Source organism: Neodiprion lecontei, chromosome 1 (genome assembly GCF_021901455.1).
Source record: "Neodiprion lecontei isolate iyNeoLeco1 chromosome 1, iyNeoLeco1.1, whole genome shotgun sequence".
Taxonomy (NCBI): domain Eukaryota; kingdom Metazoa; phylum Arthropoda; class Insecta; order Hymenoptera; family Diprionidae; genus Neodiprion; species Neodiprion lecontei.
The window spans coordinates 26,759,507-26,782,892 of NC_060260.1; the positions used below are offsets into that span (position 1 = coordinate 26,759,507).

At 39.0% G+C, this 23,386-nt stretch overlaps 1 protein-coding gene across 8 annotated transcripts in view; it reads left to right on the forward strand.

Annotated features, from left to right (window-relative positions):
- LOC107216750 (afadin) overlaps positions 1-23,386 on the forward strand; it is a 115,366-nt gene that overhangs the window by 11,011 nt on the left and 80,969 nt on the right. For 5 of the 8 annotated variants that reach the window (XM_046746372.1, XM_046746378.1, XM_046746377.1 and 2 more), the window contains exon 1: positions 21,483-21,547. The exons of 1 other annotated variant lie outside the window; for it this stretch is intronic. In XM_046746372.1, the coding sequence (XP_046602328.1) occupies positions 21,498-21,547 (50 nt within the window). In that variant the 5' untranslated portion in view covers positions 21,483-21,497. Of the gene's footprint in view, positions 1-21,472; positions 21,548-23,386 lie in introns of those variants that run through there. 2 more of the 8 variants (XR_006906383.1, XM_046746373.1) reach the window with 2 other exon arrangements.

The following is a 23,386-nucleotide window of genomic DNA, read 5'->3' on the forward strand; positions in this document are numbered from 1 at the left end:
CGAACTCCAAGTCTCACATCATTGTGAAGTTGTATAATGTCGAGATTTTTTCCCACTTTGAAACACGCTCGCTGATTTCTTTTTCAAATCGTGAAAATATGTGTTAATGCGTATTTTTATTCTCGCTCTTGACAAAACGCGTTTAAATGACGTTTCTTATTGCTCCAATTTTTTAAAACCGGAATGTATTCTGTCCAGTTTATTTATAACTGATTTTGAAAAAGTCTGGATAGTAAATATAATATAGCATCCTAATCACGTGTAAGAAAAGAGACTGAGAATACCCCTGAAGCTAAAAAAGAAGACTGTCTTCTCACGATTGCGAATTTTGGAATTAAGTAAATCGAATGTGTTTTGTGTGAAGGTGTCACGTATACCTGCATAATTCTAAACAAAGTTTTTCGAAATTCATGGTGTGTAATAAAAACATAACAATAAATAAATAACCGCGTGTAAAATGAAAAATCCAGTACAATGTCGGCGCGTTACTTCGGATATTACAGACAAGTGTGTAAAAAACGGGGTCCAGATCAGAGATGAGGAATTGAACGTTGGTCGAGACGTTGACAGGGAATGGCCCATATATACGCACAAATACACCGTGCGTACGGTAGTACACTTGAATTTGGGAAGTCTCTGCGGTATATAACCCTGCTTTATACCTACAGGTAGACGTCTATACTCGCGAAGCAGCGGGCTGGCTTCGAGTAAAGCCTGCGGCTATTCATCCAGTTTTTTCCACCATGTAAAAACGTGAGCGTATGTTGTACAAAGTCCATTGAATATTGAATATGTATATATATATATATATATATATCGTGTGGGTATTGTGTGAAAACCTAAGTGCGGATTTAGATTTTTTTACCTTTGGTGATTTTTAGATTTTCCGTGACATGACGCTGTTCTAACGATTCTCTTCGAGAAACGAATGAATTTATGGAATAAAAAATGCGGGGCCATTCACGCAAAGATGTCATGCATTTAACAGTTGGAAATGAAATTTTATTTCGAAGGAATTCGAGCGACTGAAGTGTTATTTTAAATAACGAGGGATCAATCGAGATAATTGAGATAATTGGTAATCGCACGAATCGCACAACAGCGTTGAATAAATCTCGTGGCAAGTGTTGGGAATAATGGAAATCGTTTTACGGCTTTGGGTCGACGTATGAAAATTGTTTGAATTCGTTAAAAATTCATACCGATTACTACATTATAAAGTCCTCTCATTGATTTCAAATTTATCGAGCTATTTCCATTGATTTCCGATGATTTGCCAACATTCTAGATAAATTCCAGTGATCTTCTGCGGTTACCACATTCAATCCAGTATCACCGAATATTGCCTAGGACGCTGCTAGGAAACCGTTGGCAAGCCAAGACGTTGTTGAAAAATTAGTGGAAATCGTTTTGATCATAGGAAATGAAAAAAATAAAAATTTACATGATAAGTTACACGAATCAATAATATAAGAATCACTCGAAATGAATTTCATTTAATTGGAATCATCCGTTTGATATCAAAGCGAATAGCCTCTCGGTAAAAAACGTTTCTTGCGCAAGGATAATTGCACCTCTCGATTCTCGCTCCTGCTGGTGCCATTTGTTACGTAACGCGTTAGTGGTGCAAAAACGCGCTTGTTTGTGTTTATGCATACGTATATGTGTAATATGTATATGTAAAGCGCCCAGGGAGAGTGCGATGTATAAAGCTACGGTATCTCTTGACCGCGGTACGCTTACTCTGCATCATCCTCCGCAAACACCCAATCAGACCAACGACGGTCACAGTTTCAGCGTAACTTGACCCTTGGACAAAACAATGGATGGATCCCAAGCTGCCGTGTCGGGAGAATCTCCGACAGGAGGAAAGGGTGAAATAGTTTGAATTACTTCTGGGTAAACCTTCTTCGCTGCCCCCCCTCCCTTCTCCCTGTCACCGATACCGAGATACAGATATGTTGTCCCTTCAAAAAGCGGTATCGAAATTATCCAACGGCTGGTAGATGCAGGGAAAGAGGATCGCGAAACTCTGAGCCGAATTTCGACTGATTATGGGAAAATTTGACACGAAGGAATTCAAAGAACATTAGGAACATGCGGCCTAGAGTTTTTGGAGAATTAGATGACCGTTTGGAGCAATTTCAAAACAGCCTCGATAAAAGTTTTCGCTGTATTATTACGTACTTCGAATAATAATATGCTCCAAGTTCAGGCTAAGAGTAATAATACCGGGAAACGAAAAACAGAAATTGATGAAATATTCCTTATTACGTGTAAAATCACGGATCTGTTGATTCAGCTGACTCGGCCAAAAACTACTGCTACCTAATTTATAATTGGTGACGTAAAGTGTTTTGTTCTGGTAGCATATATTTCACCGTTCCGCTCAAAGGTTTCCACATATGGTATGATACAAGCTTATTTGGTATGAATGCACCGCAAGCCCCGAAGCAATTTCCTTGACTTGAAAAATGTTGATTGATTATAATGCTATTAAATCACAGACCATTTTATTCTTGATTAGTTTTTTTGATCGAATATTTGCTCTCATATCATTAGCACCGTCATACCTGTCTGCAAAGTAAAAACAAAAAAAAAACTTTACCCAACGTGTTTTCGGTGTGAAAAAGTCTGATCTTACCGAATACGATATACATCCGTCTTTGTACAGATCTTCATTTTTATCGCAATAAAATTGCCTTTTCAAACCATGTGTCACAATGAAAGAGAAAAAAACAAAAATCTGGACAAATTTTCCCTAGTTTTTTTTTTTTTCATAAAAAATAGTTGAAAATACGTAAATTGTTTCGATTAATCCAGACCTTGCAGACTCAATGAAGTTTTAATAGATTTTGAATAGAAATTTTTAATTGGTGCAGCCCGCGGCTGTTAACGAAACACTATTTAATAAAACCGCTTGCAGGTTTCACCTTGGGAGCGAGTACAGCAGTAGCGGTTGAAAAGCCATCGATCATAATCGAAGAATTATTAGCTGATTCGGTGCACCATGCGCGGCTTCGCTTATAGCCGGCTACTCGTTTTCTTTCTTTGAATATTATTACCCACTCTTGGATAGGGGAGGGGGCTTGTCTTGTTAAAATATCATTCGCACCCCTATTTGCCCCTGTCGCGAATGACGTCGTCGGCACGGTACCAGGATTTTTGACAAACCTGCGCGGCAGGTTACGACTCCACGGTGAATAAAGGGTCACGCACGCATGTACGGTTGGACGAATCGAAGAGCTGCTCGGCCGAAACACGCGGGGCATAATGCATTTTTTTAGGTACACAGTACGTATACTGCACCCTTTACCTTCAGGGCCTTAGGCGCCGAACAATCCAAACTACGAAGTGCTAAGAATTTCATTATTATACGTCACATGGTGTGTAACCAACACCTATGTGATTATGCACATTGCACCGCGTGCGTATGCAGGACTCGTAGTCAGGAACGTTTGCCTTTTATCGATTCCCTCGCATATAGGTATGAGCACGTACGGGTGTCCGTTTTTTTCACCATTCATTTATTCCAACTATCTTTCCTTCTGTTTTACACACCCCTTTTCTTACACCCTTTATACGCAATGTTACTGTCATTTTTCTCAATCTGGTTTTGCCAACTTATCCTTTCTTGTTATACCTGTATATGTAGGTACTGTAAGACATGACGTACGTACATGCATACCCTCGTTTTCGTGTTGTTGACAGCGACTCACGCCTCGCTGCCTGTCCAAGCGATGACACGTTTCGTTTCTTCGTTCATTGGTCAAGCACGTATTGTACATATTGCGCATACGTTACGGTATTCACATGTTACTTTGGAGGGAAACGAAGAATCGTCAGTCCGTTATGTTTTACATTGAATTTCATTTATCATTGTACAGAGCCATGCGTTGAAGATTTCGAAGAGAAGACGATGATCGTTTCATTGAATTAGATACTCGGCATACGACGGTTTATTTACAGGAAAATAGATACCGATGAGGAACGATTTTATTCCACTTTGATTCGCGATTGTTTTTAGCATACTTATAAACTGAAGATCGCGTACAAAAACGCTTTGCCCTGATTTCATGATTAATTAACGAGACCGGATGAGTCGGTATACTTAGACACGAAGTTTGAAATACCTCGCGAGTTCTGTGCAGATGAAATAAAAATCGCGATGCGATAGGACGTCGTGCAAATTCTTAGATACACTAAGCTCGTCGTCGCAACGATATTGCAATACATATTAAAAAAAAAAAAAAAGCTCCTCAAGTGTATAACTTGCAGCTTGGAATTTGGTTGCAAAAACGCAACCGAGTTAAAGGTGGCGTAAAATCGGCCTGAACTAATAACGAACAACGCACTTTGATAAAAACGAAAAACAAAATGAAATGAAAAAATAATCAGTCCAAAACCGCGAGTCGGGGCCAAAGATTTATGGGAAAAGGAGGAAATAATAATATCGTGAAAGAAAAAAAGCATTGTTATAATATCGTGCTGAAGGAATGAACCGGAACAAAAATAAATTTATTAAACGCATGGTGCAGGTATCGAGTTTAGCTCATCGTTAGAAGCGGCAAATGCGGCGAGCTAGAATCTCTGCAACAGCAACACCGGAACGAAATGCTTGCGAGGCGTTATCTCGTTTGTTAAACACGCGGATAACGGCATGCTCTCGTAGCACCCTCTCTTCCCCCCCTCCCTCACCAAGTGACACGGTGCCACACATACATCCTCGGATATTCGTACACTCGCGTGTTGGACCTGCCTGCATGCGACGGATAAAAATATCAGTTAAACACTCCGCAACCGCTCGCTTTGGCAACGAAAAATTCCCACCGGGAACAAATCAGGGGTTACATATCGAGAGGGATGCTAATCGGGAACTTCTCTCTGTGAAAACTCGCCGACGCGGGCAAAAAATTGATAGACCGTAGTAGTAAGTTGATAAAAGAGACACACTGTTCGGGAAAACGTTACGTTGATATTAATATTGAGATCGAGCTACCCTTTTGCAGGGGAAGGAGATACCTGCAGAATGAACAGTTTGAAGAAGAGAAGAGATTATGAGAGTACGCTAGTTGTTGTTTTTTTTTTTTGTATTTTTTTTTTTATTTGTATTTTGTAAACTGTCATTCACACCACATCGCGAATCTACTGATCATCGATATAAATTCTTACAGATATCATTTGCAGAGTTAGAATTTTCTTGAAAATAATTATGTCAAACCGTTAGCTCGTAACCCCCCCCCCCCAAAAAAAAAAAACTGCTTGACTAATTGCATCACCGCGTTATAAATTTGGTTTGTATAGATAAGGAGGTATGTTATACACAACTATATAGGAAGTGTACAAGGAGCAGCGTCATGAGTGGCTAAACGTTCTTGAAATCACGCCGTTTTGAACCCGAGGCAATTCAAAGTTACCGGACAAGTTAAGCTCGTGTTATAGCGACGCGGTACTTGAAACTTGCTCTCCCTCTCTCCAACTCCAACCGTTTCAAGACAAGTGTTTCACCCTCTTTACAATCTCTTTCTGAACTCTTTTATAATCGATTCAAGAATAAATAGTTCCCTCACACGAAGAATCGTCGACGATTTTGCTCGAGGCTTCGGGTATATGTACGTATATATGTACATAGTCGTACATATGTAATGCAATGGGTGTGCGTTATATATAGATATATACATATATACATACATATATGTATAATGTAGAGGAGATAGAATCAGAGTTGGAATTTTATTCTTTGGTAGCCAGTTTACTCCGAATCGCGAATACCAACTATGAATTTTTATCAACCAGCTCACAATCAGATGGGAATAGGAATCTGTTTCTTTAGTTTTAAACGTTTCCTTTTTGTTCTTGGTAAAAATTATAACCATCAAAAAGGATTCCGTAGTAACGTAACGCAATTGTTAATACCCACCAAATTATATGAGAACAATTATTACCTTTATTCTCTGTATCAAAGCTTTCACAGATTCTTTCTGCATCAATTGCCAACAACTTGTAGTTAGAATTTGAGTAGTTTTCATCGCTGTATAAAACAGCGGCGCAGTCCGTGGAATTCGTTTTTTATTTATTTATTTATTTATTTATTTATTTATTTTCATCATACTCGCACAACGCACGATTGTCGGTAACTTTACTACTTCCGAGATTGGATTTCCGAATCGTGCGCGTATTGTTTCTAATTTCGCGTGAAGGAGAAAAATACCTATGCCAGCAGGTTGTAAAAATTCATGGCCTTATCTCGCTTTTACGCGAGGCGCGTTATAATCTAACGCGTTGTTCGCGCTCGCTTTGGGCGAACCTTATTCGTTACGAGTGTACGTTGGTATAGGTATACAATTATACGTGTACACAGGCGCAATTCTCTTCGCCTGGATGTGATGCGCGAAATTGTACGCGTTTCTGGTTTGCGCGTAACGCAACTATACGTATAACTGTATAAATATACATTTGAAGAAAAGAACGAGAAAATTAAAAAAAAAAAAATGAAAAAAAATGAAAAAAATGCGCGTGCATAACTGGATTTAGAATTAGCCGTGCTGTAATAAAAGAGATGATGCGGCGGCGAAGAAACGGGGAGAGTCGGATAGGTAGGCATACGCAGGCATTATAGTTACTCATCTTAGCATACGTGCACGGGTTACACGTATATCCTACCTTCACATATACGCGTATTAATATAAGAATTAAAATCACAATGGAACTGGCATTGAGGAGTTTTCGGTTGGTGAACCGTTTCTTGTTTGCCAGCTGAGAATCCGAGAGATGTTTGCCAGAAATAAAAGAATTTTTATAAGTACGTATGTACCTAGAACCAGGCTGGAATTTATGCGTGTACAATAAAGCTCGATGCTGTCAACGGCTGACAATCGAGACATACCTGATGGAAAAGGTATGGTCTCTTCTCCTTTCGAAGTATACATATTGAATAGACGAAATAGACTTTTTTTAATAATTCGCTGTACACTAAGTGACACTCGGCATCGATTAGTAATAGGGTTGGAATGATTTTAATATCACAGGGATAAAAGTTCCATCGTTGGGTCAGATCGGTCGATAAAAATTCCAACATCGCATGCTTTCGAAACAGCTTTCATTTTCTTTTTCTCTTTATCGCGAATGAGACGTGCAGGGTGACACAGTCTGTTCAAAGTTGGAAGAATTCTGAACTCTGTAAATGTTCTTCAAAACCAGGAAGTTTCAGGCAGGCATTAAGTCAGCTCAAGTTGGTAACCCAATATTAGTCGACTGGCGTATTCAAGAAGACTTTAATCTTACAAGGAACACCTTTTAGGTGTCTCCCTTTGAATTTGTTGCAATTCGTGTATATTGCAGAACATTGAAAACTAAAAGGCACATTTTTTTTTTTTTCAATCGGTAAGGAATGGTACAACAGGGTGAAAATGACCCCCAAAAATGATAATCGAATGGCCTTATTTCTTGATGCCCTTGACGTATTTGAATGAAACCAACGCTGAGATGTTTCTATTGACGAATGAAACATTTCAGCGTTGGTTTCACTTAAATACACGAAGCGCTTATATCCGAAACTGAGGAATCACCCTGCGGGTGCCCATCTCTGGGGGTCATTTTCACCCCATTGAACCGTTTTTCCGCCGATAAAAAACAATACGTGTCTTTTAGTCTTCAATGTTACACAGCGTATATGAAGTGGAACAAAATCGGAGAGGGACACCAAACCGATGGTCCTTGTTAGAACGGTTGGTCACCAAAGTCACCAACATCAGCACATCGAACCTCATTTCGTCCTTTTCAATGCACACTTTGCGAACCCGTTTTTTTTACTCTTACGAATTTTTCTCCTCTTTGCACTGATTACAATTAGCACCAGTGTCAACTAAAATTTTTGCCCAGACCCTAAAGCATGCGTACCCAATTGTTTCCAAAGGGTTGATGATCACCGAAACGCAGCGTTATCTACGCGAAATCGCAAAATTCCACCGCATTCTAACAGTTGGCCATCTTTGTGCCGGCAAATCCAAGAGAAAACCCAGGATGTAGGTATTTTTTGAAAACGTTCGGGGTAATGGTGCGAAACCAACCCCGTAGGATTCGAGGAATCGAGTCCATGCTGCGACGGAATTGGGGGGAGTCATGACTGCATCTATTCGGCGTGAGGAGCCCGAGCATTTTAGAAGAGGATTCAACCCTATGAGCCTGGACCTCGTGTTTTTGTTTGACCCTGCAACGCAAGCCAAGCGTTGTGAACGCGCCTCTCGAAGAGCACATGGCCCATACCCGGCAGTCTCGATAGTTTCGTCAATTTTTGAAGTTCGTTCCGCAGACTTCACCATCAACGATGTGTTGCTATCCATCAGGCTTCAGAGCGTCACGTTTTACTTTTCTCCACCTACCACTTGAGATGAAGCTGAAAATAGCAGGCGAAGTTAGCGGCTAAACCTTTTGAACTTTTTGGAATTAAAAAAATGGAGTTCAGTTTCATCCTCATAATTCTGTAAAAGTATCAGGGGTTCTAGGTATTTCACTAAATTTTTATTTTCGCATTTCACCACCTTATGGGAATGAACATTAGAACGTTTGTCTGCTGATTCTAGCTGCTAACTTCAGCCTCGTACACTTGGGCTCATTTCGTAGCGTCTATATGCCAGCTTTTACCTACCCTATTCAAACTTTGAAAATATTACGTGTAAATTCTTCTCTTACCCTTCTGCCAGGCCATGATACATTCAACGTTGTATGTGAGGTTGCTGTTTACTTTTTTGAAATAGCTTGTGAAATCGGGTGCTATTATCTATATTCAATCGTTATTGGCTAGTGGACATCTTTTTTTCCTCAGAATTTTGTTTTACGGTAGGGAAATTACTGTTCCTGAAAAATGAGATCGCTCGAGGGGGGGGGGGATAAATAACAAGCACAACTCTTGTGCAATTTGTCATGTGTATTATAAGTAACGAACAATCTACTGTATTTTTCTCAGCTATCTGTACGTTGACCTGGAACACAATAAAGTTTTTCTTTTGCAGCTAAAACTCGGCAGGGGATATTTTTATTTTTATTTTTATTGTTATTTACCTGCCTCTTCAAGACTCTGTTTTCTCAAGCGTACATCGCGTATAGCGGGCACAATCTCGTCTCTTTCCTACTTCTTATATTATGTACGATGGTGGGGCTAGTGACTGGTGTGTGATTTTTCTATGAACTTCTATCGTCCAGCTTGGCATTGTCCTAGCGTGGCTTTGAGGAGTTGTTCTAAGGGCTACCTTGAATAATGTAAGGCCTTCTCTACTTCTTATTCTTCTTCATCTTCTTCTTATTCTTCTGCTTCTCCGGGTGGTACGAACACCCTGCAAAACTGTGTGCGGTGGATGTACTTTTATGTGTTATACTTTACCCGAGCCCGTATAGCGTGTGCCGAGAACGTTTTACACGGGGTGTCCTTTTTTTAATCTTACATTGAAACATTTTCGGGATTTACGCCGGAAAATTGGCAATTGTCAGGGAATTATGCTCATTTCAAGATAAAACGCGCTCTTTCTCAATCGGTCGGTTTATTATGTTGTAAAAACAACAGGAAATTAACTTCTTATGTTTTAAGAAATTGAACCTTTGACGAAGAAATTTAGGGGAATTTCACGTTTCACATACGACGTCTCAATTTTTATCACAGTTCTGTGCAACACGTACATATATCGCAGACGATATCTTAATTTTTTCGCAGTATGGAAATTGTATCTTACAACAATAAAAATTAATCCATGTGTGCAATGTTATCAGTCGATCTATTAACTGACAATCAGTTTCGATAAATTTTATCAGGAAACTATACCGTGTGTATTTATTAAACTAAAATACCCATGAGTTTTGATAAACATGGTTCAATCATTATTAATCTGAGAAGGCTTAAATTGTTTTGCACTTTTTTTTAATTTTGAATTCCTTATTATCTGTCTATAATCTCAAGAAATAACGTTCGATGCAATTTGTCCGTGAATGAATTCTGCACAAATCACCTGAGAGGGGTTTTCGATGCGATTAATATATTCTGACGTAAAACAGTAGTTAATTGTATTATATATTCAACCGGTATCGATTTTATGCGAGTTTTTTTTCAGTCAGGTGAAAAGCGAAATAATTTAAGTTCCGGCGATTTCTAGCTAGTTCACATACATTCATTTAGAATGAGGCATTGAAATTTTTTATGTTAATATACAACAACGAAGCATTTACAAAATAAAATTGCTATCACGTTATTTTGATATAATTTTTAATAAGTCGAGTTCCCAAAATACGAGTGCATGTTTTGCTTTATTACGGTTTACCGACAAGTTTTCGACAGATGCATTGAACCATCGACGTCACGAGTATCAACCGTGTTATTTTGAACCAATTCGATTTCATTAATCTCACTTTACACTTATTCAGTGTTAATTTCGTAATTTTTGTTCAAGTGAACAAATCGGTGAGGTCAAAGTAACAAAGCATTGATTGTGAAAGAAAAATCTTATTGCGACTTTAAACAAACTTGAATTTGTAAAATGTATGCGAAAGTGTAATCTCGAGTGCAATTCAATTTGTCATGTTTTGCGACGGATTCAAGGCAATCTCAAAGCTACGAAATAACAACACAACTTTTCGCAACAAAATATCGTACCGTCCTTGGCTTCGTCGCGTCATCGACAAGAAATTCAACCTCGTCAATTTCCCGACTTGCCACACACCCTGTGCATCGTGCAACGAAGACCCTTCTTTCCGCCACCCGGTATCCGCGCGTTCTTACGCGTATTCGCGTGTGCGTGTGAATCACACGCAGGTATGCCAGGAGGATACTCTATCCATCCAGGGCATAATGGACCAAGGCACTCGTCGCCGACCACACTCTCGCTTTTCTCTCGTGCGATGGTTCCTCCTTCTTTCTCATCTCTGTCCGTGTATGCTTATACGTACAACCTGCAGCCTACCTAAGCTGCTGCAGTTTTCTCATTCCTGCCTCCCCTTCTTCCCGGCGGTTCGCGTCCCTTCGTTTTTGGCTTCTTTACGTGCGTCCGTGCTGTTCCGTAATATTGTGCAGGTAAATGAACACCGAATTCGATCGTCCGAGGACGTTGACCGAGACATTTTTTGGAGTAACGTCACCTCGGTCGATTCGATATCAAGAAAAGAGAATTTAAGAAATCAAGAATAAAAATCTAACTTTGACGAAACGACAAACAATCCGAAAATTCAAGTTACGGTAGAATAAAATTCCAAATGTTGAAATGTACTCGCACAGTGTAGTTTTACTCAAATATCTGAAATTCAAAACAAAGAAAGATCAAAGAGGTGAAATTTCACCAAGTCGGAGATTAACAGAAAATCTTCGATCATTCAGAATTTTGATGTTTCAGATTTACAAGTTTTCTCGTTTTCGCACTTTCGGAACTTTGAGCGCCGGTTTTCCGACCATTCGAATGTTTGACGTTTGGTCAAAGTTTTAATTTTTTTACTTCAATTTGCGCCGCTAAAAAATTCAGCATTTGGCGTTTTCGGAACTTTTCAAATTCGAAATTTCAACTCCATCTCGAAAATTTCCAAATTTAGTAATATATCCCCGCAAATATGGGTCACGTTTTCAGAGGGTCAATAGAATTCTTGTCTACTCGATGTTTTTCGTCACTGAACGATCGCTCTTGCGGCATTGCATCCTCTTCTTGTTTTATACCCTCTTTTCATTTCGTCCATCTTCAATAGAATTTGTCGAATTTTCAATACTCCTTGAAGAACGGTTTGCTCGTAAAAGGACCCCCCCCCCCCCCATTCCTTGCGAAATATATTTTCAATTCTGCATACTTTTTTTTTCTCCCGCTTGTATTTCGCTTTGAGGAAAGAAGTCCATTTCACTGTTTAGTAACTCTGTCGTATATTGCTGATACGCTCCAGGCATATTCCGTACGATAAATTCCTTTGCTGCTTCGGTTAATTTTTTTTTACATCCATATACGTAAAAATAAAAACAGGGTGAACGAAAATTGGTACTTCCGAAGCTTGTATCAAAAAACATTTTCACGTTTACACATATACACGAATATATAATTTATACTATTGTAAAGTGCTCGATGAAACTTTTTTCTTTTCTTTGTTTCCAACTATCATTTCATTCCATAGCATATATTAAAAGTACAACCATACTCTAAACTTGAACGTTGATATTTATTGCAAAGGAATTTTACACAATTTTTCATCTTGTACCGAAATTAACTGCACACTTTACAGCAATATTGCAACACTTACCCGATCGTTCGCAGTCTGTCGAATTATTTCAAATGTCGTATTCCGAGCTATATACTTTGAACGAGTACCTACTACCTACTCTCTGTACTTTGCGCGAATTGTTCTCCGCTTATACCGCGCCACATATTATGTACCTACACACGGTACAAGCCTTGCAATTAGGTCAAAGCCCGGCTCATTTCCTCTCAATGTAAAGACGCAATTCTCTCGCTAATTCGCGACGTCTTATTTTTATGGTGATGCAGGGCCGACTGCTCTTCTCCCGCGATTTAATGACCGTCGAACATGACGCATGCATGGCAGGCATTATATATACATATACCTTCTGCCGAAACCCAAATGACGTGTACGAAAATTAGCCACTTCCATCTAACGACTCTCACAATGATTTCGGTTAAGCAAATACGTGTCGCGGATTTGATGATGTGTATTTTTTGCGTGATAATTACTTTTGTTGCTTTATTATTATTGCATTAGAATATTCCACGGTTTATGTTATTCTACCGTCTGGTTGTGAACATCCGACAGTTCAGCTCGGCGTTTCTTTATTACGTATAAAGAAATCTTGTAAAAAAAAAGACTGAGAAAATTGTTGAGCTCGGGGCTTGGAGCAGATTTATTTGCAACAAAGGACAAAACAGGCAAGGATAAATCCTTCCTAGATTCGTTATGTTCAGGCGTTTCACGCGTTGTTGTTCCAGGCGTAACATACACGCGTTGCATGCTGCATTGTCTTTTAGCTCCTTCGTATTTCGTCTTTCATCTTCAATTGTCTTTTGTCATTAGTGACGTGAAAAGAGAGACGCGATCGGTTTACAGGCGATCGTAAACGGCGGGTATATTCATACGTGCATACATACGTGACGTGGTGTTGGTGGTTTGTACCTTACACCTTGTACCCACCAGTTTCTTGATGACGATGGCGATGATGATGCCTGGAAGGGTCGACATACGTGAAACAATGGGTAATTCTAGAGGAAGGTAGGGTTTTCACAACGCGTCCTATCCTGTAATGCTTCGTCTAACGTACCACCAACGAACACGGGTTTCTGTCGTGTAAAACCGGTAAAAGTATAAGTGAAAAGCTGAGTGGCAGGTTTTTTCTCCTATTTCATTACTTTCGTTCGTTCGTATATAATTTTTTACGATACAATAACAGAACAAAATGTCGCGACAGTTCAGCCTATGGCTGGTTCGAGATTGTGCCCGAAAATCGGATGATATTTCTTGAAGCTAAACTTTCGTCTAACGATCGTCTGCAATTAAGTGATTGGGGGTTGAAAATTTTTTAACCCATTATATACATGGATATAATGTAATGTACTGTGTATATATATATATATATATATATATAAGTACCTGCAGATGTGAAGTTATCGATCAAGGCAAACACGTGACGATTATAGTGGCGAAGACCACGCGGTCAATTGGTGTTAAACCGTCGAGGTCAATCGGGTTGGGTATACTTTATAAAATACTGGGTAGCATTGACCCGCACGAATTATCCGCCACTGTCATTAAACCGTCGTGTTGTAGGCGGTTGTAAAGAGATACGTGCTTTTTTTTTTTTTTACCTAATCGGGAGCAACGGTGAACGGAAAAATGAAAGCAGTTAATTAATTGACGAGGATGAATGTGGAAGGAAAATAAAACTAGGAAACAAAACAAATAAATTCAATGGTAATCCTGACGGAAGGGAAGTGTAAGAATCGAATTATTATCTATACATAGGCATATTAATAATCAAGCTGCACACGCATGGCATCGTTGAAAAAAACAGTGAAGCAAGAAAAAAAAAGAAGAAAATAACGTCGAAAGTAGGGGAAAAATTGAGAGGTAAAAGTCTGCTTGGGTAGAGATCCGGGTATGTTCATTTTCAATCCGGTGCATTAAACTCCAGAGTCAATTGTTTTGCGAGTAAATTACCCGACTAGGATCCTCCATTTTACAATAGTCGTAACTCGGTTTCTGTGGCATTCATTACCCAGGGAAAATTAGTTTTTTTCACTATACATGTAATTTATCATACCTATGTATGTACGTACCCACATTGCGTGCATAGCACTCTCAGATTGTGACGAATCAACACCCTTGCCGGTTAAATATTACAGGTACGTCGGTTCTGAATTCCATTTATTACAATTTTACACTGCGGAAGGTTTGTTTCAGATTTTTTCGATTCTATTTCATTGCAAATCTGACAATTTTCATACACAATTTTTGTTTTGGAAATGAAAAAGTGATGAATTTTTTCCGGCTGAATTTACGAAAGACACGTTTTGAAGATGATTCGAAAAAACAATTGCGAATTATTTCTGCAGCAACGGTTTCACCCCTTTGTTCAGTTCGACGTACCTTCGTCATAATCATACATTTATACAAGTGCATACAACAGTAAGCAGGAAATGTCTCGTTAAGAATAATAAACAACCATTTAACACTGCAGAGACAGAAGGTTCTATATTAGCTTGGCGTTGTAATAATTATATCCTAAATAAGGGTTATGTAACCGTTCGTTAATAGGTATAACATACACGTTATTAATGCTGATAACCCACACACGCACACATTTCTGTCTGTCATGTGGCAGAGCTGAAGCAATGCAGCCTTGGTAGACGTCATGCTTACGCGTTGCAGAGGGTTGAAACCAACTACCTACCTCTGCCTCTTTCCCTCTTTCGCTTTATCCTTTTTTCCTTATTTCCCGCGGTGATCCCTTCGTGCGAGGTATTAATTAAGATGCTTTTCATTAACAGCCCTTGAAGCGTGCAGGGTCATTAAATACGGATTTCGAAGCAATCTTTGTGGTTGAGGGGTGTGAATTGGAAATTAAGACTGTTGATTTTAGCATGAGACGGTGACGACCCATTCAGTGTTCGTCAAATTATACGCATTTGTGAGATACGCGGATGGTTTCCACAAAAAGATTAAAAAAATCAAAATACTGAAATGGTAATTAGGAGCTTAAACGCGTTGATGGTTTATTTCGAACCATTTAAAAATGTTGACAAAAAAAAAATGTGTTCATACACTTGTCCAACTTCAACCCACGGTGGATCCTTTTGTTCGAAAAACTATCTGTTACCAATTGGAACGGGGTTTTAATTTTTTTAGTTAAATCAATATTGCTACCGATGATTGATTAAAATCAATCTTACCGCGGTCTTGAAAAATCAAATATTTAATGATATCTGCAGCGTCGTAACAAAAAATTGTTATTTTCATAGTAATAAGAGTGGAGAGAAAAAGTATTTATTCCTCTCTCACCAGCCTCTTTGATGTAACGGACATAAATCATGCATATTTTTCTTTTAAAACATAGCTATCACTTATTGTATTAAATTCTATCTTCATTGATCATCCGCGATTTGGAAAATTATTTCACACGCCTATATGACGATAGACTCGTTTAGAGAATGCTACACTTTGACAATCAGAGTCCGTAAGTTTAGTAATTCAGGGTTGGTTTGAGAAATTACATTTTTGTTTCCAACGCGGGAACGAGAAAATCTCTAAAAGTGCGAAAGTAAAAGCTAAGAGAGTAAAGAAAAGAAAAGAATATGAAGGAAATGAAGAGAAGAGAAATGGAATGAAAAGAAAAATATAGAATGTGATAACAACTTTCCACCTGTCCGGTATAAAATGAAAAGTTTTTCCTCGCCTGAGATATGACGAATAGGTTTAAACTCTGCTAGCAAAAGTGCGGTTTCGTTTCCATTATTCTTACTCTCCTTCTTTTTTCTATCTTTTCTTCTTTCCTTAACGCTTTTTTTTTTTTTGTAACTGTGTGTAAATGAAAAGAGCGACATTACCGTCGTGTTTAAGCTTTGCAATAAGCCCGGATAAAAATATCCTTTGACTTTTCTTGACGTGATAATCATAATGGCGACAACAAAAACCTGTTTATTCGTAGTACATAGGATCAAAATAATTCCATGCGGAAAAAATTAATTGAAAACACCCGTTAAGACTAAACTGACAAATTATGGAACGCGAAATAAAAATCGAATTAAACGTATCGGCAATTCTTAAGACGATAAGGATCTCAGGAATCTTGAACCTTCATTCGTGAACGCAGCAGATAGTAACTGTTTTTTTTTTTTTTTTTTTTTCAATTCGTCCGCGAAATTCATAATTCCATACTTGTTTGTCTATTAATTCATCTGATTTATTTCAAATTCAATCGACCTTAGAACAACGAGTAGCTGGTACAATGTCCTGGAATTGAATTGACGACGTCGACGAGAATGAGAAACGAACTGTAGGAACGTAAATGATCGCATGCTGCTCCAAGGGTACAATAATTTTCTAGATAATAAGTCGACGTTTGGACTGTTCGAGCAAAAGTAAAAATAGACTCGGGATATATCTACAGTGTGTCGTTCGTACGAAGCATTACAACACCGATTCAACTCTTGTTCGTCACTTTTTCTAAAGTATCGTATAATAATAATTAACAAACAGAATCGAATTGAGAATTTTTAAGTAAACTGATTCGATTTGTTTTTTCACTTATTCGTTAGAAAATACACTGAATATCGAAAATTTGTTGTGCGTTTAGCTATTGAATAAAAATTCTTGAAACCGTCTGAACAAATCGAACAAGAATTAATTATAATTTTGGAAAAGCCAGAGTGGCGATAAAACTAGAATTAAAATTAAAAAAAATTAATTTCACTGCCGCGTTGAAGAAAAATTTGACTTGTTTTATCAGATTTAAAAGTTTCAAAAAAGCTTCTACATTTTCCTGTAGCGGATTGAATAGATCAAAACAAGTGAGAGAAAACCTGCGTTCATTTCAGAGTTGAAAAAGTGAAAGTAAAACACACGGTGAATAAAATCGGCTATGGTCAGGGTTACGCCTCGGTCTAGTTGGCACGGAATTACCTATATAAACGTCGGTATTTGACGGATTCGACGAAGGTCTCGGCACTACCTGCCACGAGCATCATCGTCGGGGGATTTGCGGCGAATCGAGGTATAGCAATAACGTTCTACGATCAGCCAAATCGTAGGTTATGTACCGGGTGACTCGGTCCGATACTTTTTTCGCGCAGGCAGATGATAAGGCTCGTTATGAATCACCGTATGTCGCATGCCTCGTAAACTAATCGTAAGTTTCCGAAGAAAAAGTACCGGACCAGGCCCCTTGCGGGGTTGAAGTTCCGAATTTGAAAAGCTTTGAAAGCGTCTAATTCCGAATTATTTGGTAGCGAAACTTGAAGTAAAGAAATCAAACTTTGAAGAAACATCGGAGTTTCGAATGGTCGGAAAGCCGACGGATCAAAGTTGCGAAATGCAAGATTCCGAAAACTCGAGTTACGATAGAGCAACGTTTCGAAAAGTATAGTTTCGATAGGGTTAGATACTCAACGAGTGAGTGTGAAAAATCAGAATTACTAAATAGAAAATCCAAAACGTGAGAAGATCGAAGTAGTTTAAATTTCACCGAGCCAGAAATTCACAGAACTGAAAATTTTCGATCATTCGGAATTTCGATGTATCAGATTTTTAAATTTTCTCATTTTCTCACTTTCGGAACTCGAGACTTGTCGAAGTTGTGCCCTTCTGGCTTTTATCCTCGGATCTTTTTTTCTTTCGGAACTTCGAATGTCGGGCTTCCGACCATTCGACGCAAAGATTGATTTTTATTACTTCCAGTTTCGCCACCAAAAAATTGGAAATTTGACGCCGTCGGATCTTTTCAAATTTGTAATTTCAACCTCGTCCCTTACGATAATCCCGTCACTCGTAACTGGCGCCTCGTTGCGTCTCGCTGGACCGATAATAGAGCGAGGAATTCGCGCAGCCATAGCTTCGGGGGCTTCCTTACATAATCTCCATCCAAAAGTTGACAGCTTTACCGAGGGAACTTGTCCGGAATAAGGAATTGCCCCGGATCGAAGAGCCCGTAAAGCCGTAGGGACCGTAAAATCGGATCTGCCCTCTTCCTTCGATCGAGGGTGAATTTCGGCACACGAAACATGCGTCGAGTATCTCACCAATATATGCGGTACAAAAGTACATTCTCTAACGCAGGTGTGTGTTTACATGCATTCGTGAAAAATGTCCAGTTGTACGGTTACTGTAAATCACTTGACCGCACAAATTGTTACGTTAACTGAAAAATATAACAGTTCCGAGTATTGAAATAGTTAAAAAAAATAAAAATTAGTCTCATACCCACGGTAATTAGAAAATTTATTATCATAGTATGTATGTTTCACTCGTTGCGACAGCTTGATATTGGTGCCACAATAAATTGATACGACGTCTTTTAATTGAAAAAATTTAGTAAACTAAACAATCAGATTCAACGTTGAAATAATCGGAAAATGTTATATCGACAACTATCACTACACTGATCTGCAGTTACTTATAATATGGTTTCTTTTTTCAATTTTATCATCGTTGGAATCGTTGTTGTAACCACACCCATTTTACCATCATAGAATTTTCTAGTAACTTTAATAAATGAATTTCTTCCCAGTTTAGCAGCTACTCGCTGCTGCGCAGGGAAGCCGGAGTGACCTAGCGTTGCATTTCCGGGGCTTCTTCTGACCTCCGGTAATTTCTTCTTTCTCTCTCTCCTCCTCCCCCTCCTCCCCCCTTCTCTTCTTCTTTAACTTTTCAATATTCTCTTGTTGTCATATTTTGCATTTGTACTTCCGCATTCTGCACAGCGAGCTTTTCACGCATGGTATAATTTTGCAAAATTCTGCCGCAATTCGCACTGGGATATTTTCAACGAAATAAATACGGATCGGGATGCAAACAATATAGACTTTACAGCGGAATTTAAATCAGCTGGTCAAAGCTCGGTGAATCCGTCGTGATTTCTGGAATTTTGTAGTTTATCCTTACATTAGGTGATGCATCTATTGATTTATTTGAAGAGCTTTTTCAATCGAAAATTTATCAACCTTTAGATCATCTGTTACGATTTTAATTGCCAATCGATCGTCAATCAATTTAATAAATCAGTTTTAGGCGGGAAAGAATCTGCGGGGATTTTTTTCGACCGACATTTCAACAGACACGGTGTATAAGGGTGTTACATCGATTCTTCGAAGCACGCGCAAGACTTGGGCGATATATTCACACTAGCTTTTAATTATATAACTACCTATTTACACTTTACACTTCGTTCTTACCCCATGTATGACACAAACTGCTGTATCGGCATGTTTTGTACTTATCTAGGCCACCGGGAATCCCCTAATTGCCGAAAACTTTTCACATAGATACCATGTCCCGTATGTTATAAAAAATATCCGTCCTTTTTCACGTGATACATTGCAATTCTGTGAAATTACTAATTACTAATACACCTGAACTGAATTTTATGTGTAAGTACTGAAAAAAAATTCGCACGGTTCATTGATTCGTATGAATTTCAAATTCTCCAACAGATCATTTTTATTCTAAGAAATTTAGCAAAAAAAAAAAAAAAAAAAAACGAAAAAACATTACAAAATTCTACACAGTGTAATATCTAATTATGCAGGCTGCAGTAAGAACATATTTTAACTTCGCCAATATCTTATATTATATGTATACGCGAAGTTATGCAAACACATAACAAAGAACTGTTGTACAAGTTGCGCAATTGGGAATGAAGTACCTATCGCAACGATTTGCGATAAAAAAAATTTCAATCGTTTAATGTAGTATACCTCGAGAAGTCCGGACTGCACGTCGCTGCATACATAACGCAATAATTACAGGAGGTGAAAATAAAAACTTTATCAATTTCAGCATAACAGAGTTATTAAGAACTCACTCCGTAAACGCTCGCTGAAGTTGGCGGTAATTATAACAATATCATTTTTACGAGCTTGTTTATCCACCGCTCCCGTGGTTGCAGTTTTAAATCTCGGGGGTTTCAGAGGCAGGAACATTCATCCTGCTCTATCCTGTAATTCGCGTTAGGGTGGCGGGTGGTATTAAAAAATAAGAATTATCATCCATCTCACGCAGCATCGTCGCGCATGCACGATACGTTGTACACGGAAAGAAATGTATTGTAAATTTTACATCCCCTGTCGGGAATGTACGGACAGCACTTTTTTCGATTTAAATTTACAGCAATTGTGGCAAGATTTAAAAATTCGATGGTAATAGTTGCAACGTGTTCAGGTAGATCTACTGATCTAGATTTGACTCCGAAAAAGTTCCGTTCGTGTATTCTTCGCGCAGATGCAAAGTGAACGTGACATTTTTTTTTTTCCGTGTACATACATCGGTAAAAGGAACTCATACATAGATATCTGGGTTAAGTTCCCGCAACGGAGTATAACTCGCTAATTCGCACCAATTCCAGCAAAGTGGATCATTTGCATTTTTCGCACTACGTATGCACGTTACGTACGTGCGCAGAACGCGGCACTACGTTCTGAATCGAATCGGTCTTCTTCACGGAACGTACGTAGTACCTATTCACCACGTTAATGCGCGTATAACCCGTTCCGTCATTCACGCGTTTGATGTAACTCGACCGACTCAATTGTCCGAATTAGTATATGAACCAGCTCTATTAATCCCACGTTTATTAATTCTAAGGATAGAACGTTCGCCGTTGAATGAGGAGTGCATAGTTTTTTACTCCGTTGGAATGAAAGAATCTTTTACTTATACCTATGTATTACACACGTACCTACGTTATACCCACAATGACCGTAACAATTGATATCAATTAATCGAACGATATTCTTAAAAATTCTTCAGCCTACACTTGTTCTTACATATTAGAAAGAAGAGTGGAAAAACGGTTTCAATAAATTGCCAATTCGTTGGTCCATGGTTGGTATACATAATCGACTATGGACCCTGGTGTGTAACGGCAATTTAGACGACCTCGGATATATCAGTTGCCGCGTGTTAGCCTGCGGTTTCGCATCGCGGTCCTGATATTTACCGTCCGTTCGAACTTATCTTCGCATCCGTTTCCTTCGCACGTTTGCTGTTCCGAAAATAAAAAGTCACACTTATCAAGGAAAAAGTGCGATTTCCCTTTCACGTATCGCGCGACTGTTTAGATAGTGATAATTGTGCCGCAATTCGCTATTTCTTGCATACACGATACTGCTTGTGTTACATTTTAATTGCTGCGTAATCGCATAATGGTGTTCCAGTTTTAGCCTAAGATAGCGAACCATAGTGATTTGTACGTGCTATGGACGTGAAGCTGGACGAGTGAGACAGGAAATTGTCGGAAATTATAAGCAGGACGAAATATTATTATGAACGAAAAATTGACGCTGTTCAAAGAGTTACGATTGAGACTGTCGAGGTATAATAACGACGATCATTACCGTTGAATTTCTCGCCCCCCTTCTTGGCAATTTAAAGTCGTGCACGGATAACAAGCTTCACGCTTCGTTATATTAATACATCAAATTTGTTATAGTCGCTAGATTATTTGTGCCGCCTAACAGATTGGTCTCGACTGATTAACGCTGTATGAGAATAACCGAGTCGTTAATTGATCGTTTGAATTAGTTATGGTTCATTCAAATGATCCGAGATGTGCTGTGAAATTTTAATTCATTTACCGATCGGTGTCGCCCGGTGCTTCTGAAAACGTGCTTTAATGGAAAAACTGATCGCAGAACGTATTTCACTGTCCAAATGGACCGACCGGCCGGCGTACCTATTTCTATTATCAAAATTTGAAACGGCCGTAAATCAATTTATACGTATTAACGCTACTCGTTGGCGGTGGATTGAATTTGTGAATTTAAAGAGAACAATACGTATATATACCTACCGATTTCCAATAACCTTCAATTATCCCAAATCACTGAAGAATCCCGGATACTGCGTAGGCGTATATATATATATATATATATATGTATACATATTATATATGTCCGTCGCTTAAATTGTATAAAAGCCGATATCCGAGCGAAAATAGGGGTTGCCGAAGACCAAAAAGGGACGATTAAACAGTGCGTCGAATCGATTCCCAGGACTCGTGTAGTTTATGGCCGCGTTACGGTTTACGGGAAGAATACGAACGCCTATCTTTGAATAGTTAATAGTTACCCACGAGTCTGCTCAAATACCTATTCGAATGCCATCCATACTTCTCCTCGACGCTTACTCAGTTCTTTCAGCCGCACTTCCGCACCTATTCCTCCTCCCCTCTCGAAATCGTACCGTCCATTTCGTATTGAACAGTATTTCGGTGTCGCGCAATTGTTTCTGGTTCTTGATTCATTTTATATTTGGGCTTATCGTTATGCACCGTTGTAATATACGCTCTACAAGTGAACAACAATGTCATTATTTTAATCATTTCAGCGTAGGACATTTGAAATGATTGTTAGAAATCGGGTTGAAACTTTCAGAGTATATATATATAATATATATATAAATAAGAAATTGAGGTGAAAGTTTTTCGGGAACGTATGATTATTGCAATCTACCATCGGATCAGTAAGTTTCTTATCATTCGGGTACACTTGTTGAAGATAATTCGAAAAACTATTCCATACCGTCAATGCACTAGTCTACCTATTTACTCCGATTCGTGGTTTGACTATTAAGGGGTTAAGATCGCAACGCGATAACGAGGGTACACAGTTTATAGAAATGTCTCGAACCGCGTCGTGCATGGCTTGAGATCAACTCGCGATTCGAATTCCGAGTAGGCGAGATCTCGCGCGTTAATTCGAAACTTGGAAGATTCGTAGAGACGGGGCTTCACCTTGGGACGGGGTGTGCAAACTAGCGCAAAGTAGGTACCATCTAGTCGGCGTCTGATCCTTTGAGACTACGCTCTTGTACCAACACTTCAACGACGTGCCGATGACACTCCGTAACCAAATTTACCATCGAATGTAGGTTACAGCGACTGCAAACTTCGCGTAGTCTCTGCAGTATAATTGGACTTTGCAACAGTCCCATTGCGGCGAGGGCGTCTCGCCTTCCTTTCATCCTTCCATCCTTCCATCCTTACATCCGGACATGCACAGCCTCGTGTGTAATGAGAAGTGTAATCATAAGCCTTCCGAGGCTTTCAGGCCTTGCACCCCGTGTGATGCAGGTATAGATGGATTTGTCAGGGTGAAAGTACGCAAGGGTCCTTTAGTCGGTGCATGGATTGAAACCGTTGAGATCGGTGCGT